This window comes from Nannospalax galili, unplaced genomic scaffold, assembly GCF_000622305.1.
Source record: "Nannospalax galili isolate Female #2095 unplaced genomic scaffold, S.galili_v1.0 scaffold500, whole genome shotgun sequence".
Taxonomy (NCBI): domain Eukaryota; kingdom Metazoa; phylum Chordata; class Mammalia; order Rodentia; family Spalacidae; genus Nannospalax; species Nannospalax galili.
In genome coordinates this window covers 429342-439332 of record NW_008347292.1, presented here as the reverse complement: position 1 = coordinate 439332, position 9991 = coordinate 429342, and the positions used below count along the sequence as shown (strand labels likewise).

At 46.1% G+C, this 9991-nt stretch overlaps 2 protein-coding genes and 1 non-coding gene across 3 annotated transcripts in view; all 3 read right to left on the bottom strand.

The window, feature by feature from the left end:
• Zc3h14 (zinc finger CCCH-type containing 14) overlaps positions 1-464 on the bottom strand; it is a 62268-nt gene extending 61804 nt beyond the window's left edge. Inside the window, exon 1 of the mRNA XM_008843793.2 lies at positions 289-464. Coding sequence (XP_008842015.1) covers positions 289-324 — 36 coding nt within the window. The 5' untranslated portion in view covers positions 325-464. The remainder of the gene's footprint in view (positions 1-288) is intronic.
• A 6666-nt stretch (positions 465-7130) lies between these two features.
• LOC115072168 lies at positions 7131-7237 on the bottom strand. The gene has a single exon (XR_003851231.1). It is a non-coding gene; the product is annotated as a U6 spliceosomal RNA (small nuclear RNA).
• Positions 7238-9068: 1831 nt separating this feature from the next.
• The window catches only part of LOC115072167, a 4092-nt gene continuing 3169 nt past the window's right edge, over positions 9069-9991 (bottom strand). The window contains exon 4 of the mRNA XM_029568614.1: positions 9069-9712. Coding sequence (XP_029424474.1) covers positions 9452-9712 — 261 coding nt within the window. The 3' untranslated portion in view covers positions 9069-9451. The remainder of the gene's footprint in view (positions 9713-9991) is intronic.

Below are 9991 nucleotides of genomic sequence, written 5' to 3'. Positions count from 1 at the left end.
CCCCCCCCCGCCGCGGGGCCCCGCCGTGGGGGGAGGGGAGCCCGACCACCGCGCGGCGCCGCCTTCTGCGGTCGACGCCTGGCGCCCGACCGCGCCGCTCAGAGTGGCTCCCGAGGGCCCGCACGCGTCCCCGGAGCCCCGGCCACGGCCCGTGGAGCCGCCGCCTCGCCGCCCCGCCGCGTCTGCGCCGGACAGAGGCGGCTGGGCCTACCCGCCCCGTTACTCCTGGCGACCGCCTGCCCGCCAGGCCCAGAACCCCTGCCTGGCGCCCGCCAACGCTGGCCTCACCCGGATCTTGCGGCTGATCTCGGTGCCGATTTCCATGGCTCAGCGGTGGGCGGCAGAGTCAGCACTACGCGGCGGAGTCAGCAGTGCGCGGCGCCTCTGTTACGTGAAGCCCGCTGAGGGCTTCCACCCGGCAGACTGCCCAGGCCCCCGCTCCGCCCCCGGCCAAACGCACTGCGCGTCCCCGCCCCTGCTGGCGCCCCCGTGCACGCGGGAGCCAGCGCGCATGCGTCTGCGGAAACGTATGCGCACACGCATTCCTAGGCCTGCGCAACCTGTGCTCTGGCGACCTCAGCTGGCCTCACAGAGAACAATGACACTGGTCCCCTGGCTTCTCTCTGATTTTCTTTTTCTTTTAAATATTTTATTTTTTTTATTTTATGTGTATGACTGTATTGCCTGAATGTATGTGAGTGCATTGCACAATGCTGTGGAGGTCAGAAGAGGGCTTCAGATTCCCCTGGAACTGGAGTGAAGGACGACTCCTAGCCTCCATGTGGGTGCTGGGAATCGAACCCGCGTCTTTTGCAAGAGCAGTCACTGCTCTTAACCAGTGAGCCATCTCGCCAGCCCCCCCCCCTCTCTGCTTTTCTTAAGCCTGGGGAACCTTCTTCCCTTTCTTGGCCTCTGACTTACTCGTTTTACTCTGTGAAAAATAAGGATGAAGTAAAATTAAAGCTCAAAGATCACAGACCTTGATCTGAATTCAAATCTAACCTTCAGGTACCGATTTGGCATTGATACATATTGTTCAATTCTTTTTATATTGTTTTTATTTTACGTGTATGGGTATTTTGCCTACACGCATAAGTGCACTACTGCATGTAGTTCCCGAAGAGGCCAGAAGAGTGCGTCGGATTTCCTGGAACTGGAGTTACAGATACTTGTCAGCTGCCATGGGGATGCTGAGAACAGAACCAAGTCCTCTTGCAAGGGCAGCCAGCGCTCTTAACCCCTGAGCCGTCTCACCAGTCCCAATATTGTTGAACTTGAGATGCCTCTATTTTCTTACCCATAAAAGAGATTATATCCTAAAGTTACACCATCATCACATTTGGCTGGGTGGAGGGAGAAATATTTCAGGCCACAGAACCTATCCAGCACAGGGTGTGGTGGTGCACGCCTGTAGTCCCAGCACTCGGGAGGCAGGCGGATCTCTGTGAGTTCAAGGCCAGCCTGGTCTATGTATAGTGAGTTCCAGGACAGCTGGGGCTACAGGGAGACCCTGTCTCAAAAGAGACCCAAGGAAAAAAAAAGACCAAAAAACCAAACAGAACCTATCCAGCATGCCTCCCTTTGACTCTGTAAACCCTCTTGCTCTTCTGGATTTGTTTCTCCCTTCTTTCTCCTTCAGTGGCCTTTGCCCAAGATTAATCCACCTCCTGTCCTTCGTCTCTGAACTGCTTCTGAGAACTCTTATTTTTAGGACTCCAGTTTGTTGGTGCAAGTCAGCTGGCTGGGAGTAGACCAGAAGAGACGGGAGCAGTAGTGTCAGGACCCTTGGACCGGTGAGAGCAGCAGCAAGTGACACCCTCCAGTAGTACAGTTGGTGCAACCTGGCATTTTGGGACCTATGGCCCTGCAAGCATTACAACTTCTTGAGCCTAGAATGGTTACAGCTGGTGTTGCAGCTTCCCAGAATGCCTAGGTATTAGGTATTAGAATGTCTCAGCCCCTTGATAGCAGTCAGTGTTGGAGCCAGGTGTCTGAGATGCTTGACCTTGGAGACTTTACAGTCCTCTGAACTCTTCTTTTGACAGGGCCTGTAGATTCTCTGATCTGGCACTTTACAGCTTTTTACTCTTCCACACCCTCTTGCTGTCTCTGCTGCCCTCATTCCTCCCCAGGCCACTCCTGAACAATCAGTTCCCTGGCTCTTCTATCTGCTGCCTCCTTCCCTGACTACACAACTGAAAGCAGGCAAGAAAATTCCACTTGAGAGAAGTCTCTTACTGGCCTACAGTTGCAACACGGGAGCATTTCCCAAGCTTGAGCAGCCTGTTAGATAGCTCAAAGTGGGGCTTTTACACTAATCACAGATATTTCTTTGGACCCTTCTATCACAGCCTTGCCTCATAGCACTAATCACTCTCATGAAGACTTGTGTTCTGAACCAATCACAACTTTGCCTCTTAGCATCGGCCACACCAGTCCCTCTGCTGGACCACCAGAAGTGCTCACCCTCTGCCTAGGTGATTGCCAGGTTCAAAATATTTCAGAAAACCCTGCTTGGAACTGAGCCTTCAGGAGCCAGGAACAATCAACTGCAATCTTTGCATCTTTGTTTCAAGGTGTCGATGGAATGCTCAGGACTACTGGTGCTGGCATAAGGGTAGACTGGCTGGCTGTTTAACTGCTGCACCTTTGTTCCAGGCCTCCATGGCAGTAAGGAAGAGGTCAAAAGCTGCTATAAAAGGCATTCAAATTGTTGCATCCCCATCATGTTTGCTTATTAATAGGAAAATGAACATCAGAGGGGTGCTTATCATGAACTGAAATACCTTATCACTTATATGAATAGTGATTTTAACAGATTAAAAGTGCTTTAACAGTGCTTAACACTTTCCCCTAGACAGGTGGGTCAAGTGTTCATGTCAAGTTATCACAGTCTATGCTGATAATGACTGAATTTTCTACCTACCTTGAGCTCTCACCTGAAAACCCCTCCCAAATTCTAAGTGACTATGCCCATCATATTTTCTTCAAAATTCAGCACTTCAAATGTAAAGTCATGCTTATCATCTCAAATGACACAGGTGTACTTACGCATATGCAGGCAATACACTCATAGATATAAAATTAATAGATACAATTTTTTAAAAAGCAATCTATACTCTAAGGAATTAGAGAGTAGAAATCACAGAGCTACCTAGGGTCTGTCTGCCATCGGCCCCTTCACAGTTTCGTGTAATCTTTCTGAATTTTTCTGGCATCTATGTGGAAGCTAATATGACAGTATACATTTTGTAATGTGAATTTTAAGTTGTGTGTGTTTGCTTATCCTCCCTAGCCAAATGACAAACTGAGCAATGTGGGTCTTTGTATTTCTTTCACAGTTAGACACATAATAAGCATTTATCAAATACTTGTCGATTAAAAGAATCAAAGGCTTAACTTACAAAGCATTCCTCCCAGGTAAAGCCAATGATCATAGACTCATGCAACATTGATAAGAGATGGACGAGCAGAGTGACAGAGAACAGAGACCCTGAAGCCTGGCTGCCTGGGTTTGAACGGCAGCTCTGCCACTTTCTCTGAAACCTTAGGCAAGTTGCTTCATTTCTCTGTGCCACAGTTTCTTGTCTGTGGCACAGGTATGATCTAGTTTCCCCTTGAAAAGGAGTTCTTATGAGGTTGAGATAAATTAACATCGTGAAGTATTACTAACTGTGCCTGGCTCCAAGCACCATTATGTTTGTTGATTAAAAATTAAATGCCCGCACTGAGCCAGATACTGTGCTAGAAAGCCAGAGCATGAAGATGAGCAAGACAAAGTCTCTGGGTTCATTACATTCACAAGTCAAAAGACAAGTAAGTTTTTTTTTTCTATTCCTTTCCCCACCATTTTGTAACTAAGAACAGAAATGTGTTTTTATCATTACTGTACCTGTACCAAATTGACAGCCAACAATTTAACTAATATTGAAAAAAAAATCTCATTTTAAAAGAGTGAATAGCTGGGCATGGTGGTAGATGCCTTTAATCCCAGTACTCAGGAGGCAGAGGCAAACAGATCTCTGAGTTCAAAGCCAGCCTGGTCTACATAGTGAATTCTAGACCAGCTGGGACTACAGGTGATCAAGTATTTGCAATGCATGAACACCTGTGTTCAATTCCCAGCACCCATGTGAAAAAGTCAAGTACAATGTTATGTGCATATAATCCCAGCACTGGGGAATGCAGAAACAGGAGGATCTCTAAGGCTTGCTAGTCAGCCAGCCTAGCTGAATCAGCAAACTCCACATTCAGTGAGAAATGTCTCAAAAATAAGATGGAGAGCAACTGAAGAAGGCTTTGGATGTCCTTATGTACATGTGCAGGTACATACACACACATGCTCAAAACCAGGTATGGTAGCACATACCTGTGTTCCAGACCTAGAAGGCTGGGGCAGGAGCATCACGAAGTCAGTCTAGTTACTTAGTAAGATCCTGTTTTTTTAAAAAGGTGTATTGGGGGGTGTAGGGAGGTCTCAGTGGTTAGGAGCACTGGCTGCTCTTGCAGAGGACCTGGGTTCAGTTTCCATGACCCACAATGTAGATAACAACCACGTGTAATTCCTGTTCCAGGGGATCTGACACCCTCTTCTGGTCTCTGAATGAATTGAAGACAGGGTTTCCTTTCAGGACAACAAGCTTTATAATCATGGAAAAGAGAACTGCAGAGTATTTGAGAATTCAGACACATCAGATCGCAGATGATATAGGTCTGAGTCATGAAGGAAGTACCTCCAATAAGCCAATAACACTTGGGGACTGGAGGCTGCTCTAGGTGCTTTCCTGTAAGATGCAGCATCACAAACCACAACCTTGAAGGGAATAGAGGTATTAGGCTTGCAAAAAACAACCAGTCCATGACAAATGGAATATTTTTCCTCTAAGGGATAGTATGAGGGCCAGATTACAATGATCTACAGTGCCAGCAAGAGGGTTCTGGGCTACTTCCAAAGTGAGGAGATCACTGCAGAAAAACATTGACTGTGAACTCAGAGAGGCCTGCGTACCAACTCCAACTCTGAGTCTGCTAACAATGGTTCCCTGTGTGTCTCCAGCCTCCTTCAGGGCATACATTTCATCTGCATTTTGTACATTCTTTGTGAGTTATGTGTGCGTGTGTGTGTGTGTGTGTGTGTGTGTGTGTGTTCTAGTCTGTGTGGAGGGAGAAGGACAGAGGTGGTGGGGTTTTCTCCAGCCTGGAAGGCTTTTCTTTTCTTTCTTTCTTTTATTTTTTTGGCCTTGAACTCAGTGATCTGCCTGCCTCTGCCACCACGCTTGGCATGGTTTTTCTATTCTTTGAGTGCTTTGTGAAGTTGTATTTGTCCTTCCAAACTGGAAGAGAGGGAAATCACAATGATGAGGCATTATCAATCCATTTGGGTTATACTCGTGTGAACTTCCCTTCTTACTAGAATCATATATTCATCTATTGATGAGTCCTTGAGGGCCGAGGTGTGTATCTACCCATCTTTCTCCTAGCAACACCTGGCTTCCAGAACACAGAGAGTGAATGGATGTTATTCTTCAATAGTATTAAAAGGGATGTCTACCTTTGTCGGACGTGGTGCACACCTTTAATTCCAGCACTCAGGAGGCAGAGGCAGGCAAATCTCGGAGTTCAAGGCCAGCCTGGTCTACATAGTGAGCTTCAGTGCAGCTGGGATTACATGGAGACAGTCTCAAAAAAAAAAAAAAAAATGGGGGCCAGTGAGATGGCTCAGTGGGTAGAGGTACTTGTCACCTGCAATGCAAGGCTGACAACCTGAGTTCAATCCCTGGAACACAAGTAAAGGTGGAACAAGAGAACCAACTCCACACAGCTGTCCCCTGACTTCTCCACATGTACTGTAGCATGAGCCCCCATAATAAAAATAAATAAGTGAATTTTTAAAAGAATCCCTAGGGGTTGGGAATTACTCTCATACCAGTCACTTTTGTTACTGAGGCTGACACACTTTTCTATTTTCTTGCCCATTCGAAACAAATATTGCCAACATCATTTCCCTGAGGTCCAGGAGAAGTGATCTACAAAATCATCACGCTTGTACCTGAAAAGGTGCTGCACCTAATGCAGTGTTGAGTGAGGCTGTCAGAGATCAAGTTAAGGAGTCTGGGATCAAAGGGGACTTTGCTTTTCTTAGCTCTGCTCTCTACCACCTGCATCTGTCTTCACAGAGAAAAACAATTCCTTCCATCTGGATTCTTGCTGTGTGTGATCATTGCCCTAGTGGGATATAGTTGTTACTAATCAAGATGCCAAAGCAGATTAGCTTTTGACTCCTAAGAAAATTCTAGGCAAGAGGTTGGAGAAATGGCTCAGTGGTGAAGAGCACATTCTGCTCTTGCAGAGGAACCATGCTGGCCTTGTTGGGTAGCTCAGGACTGCCTTTTACTCCATCTAGGGCATCCAACCCTGTTTTCTGGCCTCCAAGGATGCTGCATTCTTGTGTACATACCACACACAGGTTCACAAGCATACACATAAAAATAGAGTAAAAACTCTTGAAAAAAAATAAAGAAAATACTAGTCAGTGCGTCAACGCATCACACAAACCACAATTTCCTTTCTGCTTATCTTTTTTTTTTTTGGTCTTTTTGAGACAGGGTCTTCCTGTAGCCCCAGCCATCCTGGAATTCACTATGTAGACCAGGCTGGCCTTGAACTCACAGAGATCTGCTTGCCTCTGTCTCCTGAGTGTTGGGATTAAAGGCATGCACCACCATGCCCGACACTTATCATTTTATATTTCATCATTTTATGTGCAGGGTTTCCTAATTTTTTGTTGTTCTTTTTGTTCTTTTTGAGGCAGGGTCTCCAGGCTGGCCTTGAACTCAGAGAGATCTGCCTGCTTCTGCTGCTCAAGTGCTGGGATTAAAGGCATGTGCTACCATGCCCAATGGGTTTCCTACTTTTTCAAAAAATATTTTATGTGTATGATTGTATTGCCTGCATGTAAGTGCACCCACGTCAAGCAGTGCCCCGGCAGTCAGAAGAGAGCATCAGATCCTCTAGACAGTAGTTAGCTGCCACTTGGGTGTTGGGAATCGAACCCGGGTCCTCTACAAGAGCAGCCAGTGCTCTTAACCACTGAGCCATCTCTCCAGTCCCAGAGTTTTCTAAATAAAAAATAAAATATGGGCTGCTTCATGAATTTGTGTGTCATTCTCATGCAGGGGCCTTGCTAATCTTCTCTGTATTTTTCCAGTTTTAGTATATGTGCTGCTGAAGCGAGCACAGGTTTTCCAATTTTTAAAAAAGATTTATCTTATTTTAATTATGTGTATAGTGTGTGTGCATGTGCACATGTGAGTGTACATGAGAGCAGGTGCCCAAAGAGGCCAGAGGTGTTGGGACCCCTTGGAGCTGGAGTCACAGGCAGTTGTGAGCCACCTGACATAGGTGCTGGTAAATGAACTTGGGTCCTCTGGAAGAGCTACTGCTCTTAACCGCTGAGCCATCTGTCTAGCCTCTTTCTCAAATGTATTTGGTAGGGCGGGCATAGTGGCTCATACCTTTAATCTCAGCACTCATGAGGCAGAGGCATGTGGATCCCTGAGTTCAGACAGCTTGGTCTACATAGAGAGTTCCAGGTCAGCCAGGACTACATTGTGAGACACTGTCTCAAAAAACCAAATAAGTAAAGAAATAAAATAAAATGGCATTTGTGTATTTTAGTGAGAATGTACTAATGTACTTCCATTGTAGAAGTATGTATTATGTACTACTTTCTGGATAATAAGATACATTTGTGTGCATGCACATGTGTGTATGTATGCAGTAGCTTTTATATATATGCAAGGATACATAGGAATCAAGTAAGAAGTTATCTCCAGAAAAGGTGGATGTTTAGCAGGCAAGGAAGGAAAATGTTTTGTGTATGTTGGAATTGAACCATATAAATGATGTCACCCTTATGTAGAAAACCTAAGCCAATTAGAATTTTATGCCTAATGCTTTGAAGGAGTGGTTCTTGTGCCTTGTCATGGGGATGTTTCTGCCAAATTAACATAACTGAGGGAAAATAGAGCTTAAGTGCATAGCAGTAAATGGCAGTTGTGGTCTGTGAGGCAGTTCAACTCAGCTGTTTAAAACACCACTTGGGTTTTATGATCATTTTCTATTTTTAAAATTATTTCATTTTCTTCCCGATTCAATTAACACCTTTTTTATTTAGTGCCTACTCTCTGCCCAGTACTGCCCTAGGAATTCTAGATATAAAAGAAGCCTACATGAAACAATTTTTAATGTTTCTGCCAAGCGCAGAAGCCACAGGGTGGCTAGAAAGTTGTCTTGGAAGCAGAGTTCTGAACTGAAAGAAGTGCAGAGATGAGATAGATGGAAAGGGCCTGAAGCCCTGCTCCCAGGGGATTCAGCAACTTGGGTGCAGAGGGTGTGGTGGAGAGAGGGGAGGGATAAGGTGGTTAAGAGAGGCCAGTTGAGGTTGCCCTTAAAAGTTTTGTAGCTGAGCTTCACCTTGGGGGAACCACTGGGAACGACTGAAAAACCCAAGGGAGAGGTACAGTGGTAATAGAACAGAAGGAAAGAGAATTAGCAACAGAAACTAGGTGCAAGGCAACCACTTTGTTGCAATAATCAGGGTGCAAAATAATGAGGGTTTGGGTTAGAATGTACGAGGAGGAACTGAAGAAAGAATTGGTGAGTTATTTTTGAAGAAACATCAGATCTTGATGACAATAGAGATGAGGAAAATTGCACGAGTCCAGCATTTCCAGCTCAGAAAAGGGGTGCACCTTCAGATCTGTTTCCTCACACACAAACAGCATCTAATGGAGTCCAGCAGAAATATCAATCACAAACAGAATTGGTCCTTTTTTTTTCCCCACTAGAAACCATGGTAATTTTGCAAGCATTAGCTATATGACACAAACTGCATCTTGCTGGGCACCCAAAGATCTATGACAGACTGCCCACCAACACTTTGTAGTGTGTGTGTGGTGTGTGTTCATTAACCACTGGACCAGAAGTCCTTGTGTGCAGGGAATGTGTCTCATGCATTGTTGAAGGAAGATTTAAATGAAATGCAACACTTAAAAACATTCCAGAAACAGAATGAAAACAAAATCATTTAAAATGTACAGAAATGTCTGCTCCAGTCACTTAAAAGACATGCCAAGCAGAGATCAAACAATCTGTTGTAATACTACTGTCAGGGTCACAGGTTTTGTCTGCTTAAGTGTAATAAACGCAGTCATAGCAATAATGCAGTGTGAGAATACGGCATATAATAAGCATTAGCAGGAGGGCTTAGGATGGAAAGGAAACAGGTCTTATATTTTACCCAGGTTTACAGGATAATGATTATCATCATTCCCAGTTCCTAGGGAACTAGTACAGAGTAAAGAGAGGTTTGGAAATTTGAGGACGGTCACCAGAGGTGGAGTTGAGATCTGAATCCAAGTTGAACCCGGAGCTTCCATCCTTGACAATTCTATTCTGCGCTGCACAGGCTTAAGCTCTCTTTTGGGAACACCTTATTCGGGGAGGGGTCTCCATCCTTGGGGACGTGGGCAAGGGTTCTTTCCCACCCACTACTGATGAGGGTATTTTCTGGAGAGCGCAGGCACAAATGGAAGACGTCTACCACCTCTGAGCCGTCTTCAGCAACGTACAGGACTCCACGATGAACGCAGTCACAACAGCATTTTGCAGACCACCACCCAATCTTGTGCCAGGAACAGGCCCTTTCTACCTGAAAAGGAAATAACACCGCATCCCCTCGTTTTATTAAAAGCTCTTCTTCATTTGGAAACTTAATATAACTGGTCACAGGATTAAAAAAAGCCACGGCGCGCCCCCTCCCCTCCCCGCGGCCGGGCGCAGCTGTCCGGCCTCCCCCGCGCCCCGCCGCCCGCATTCCAACTCTCTGAGGTCACGGGCCGCCGCCTCCCCGGATCCGCCGCGCAGGGACAGGCACCGGCACCCGCCCCGCGCTCCGGTCGTAGTCCTGCCACCCCCGCAGGCCACCGGG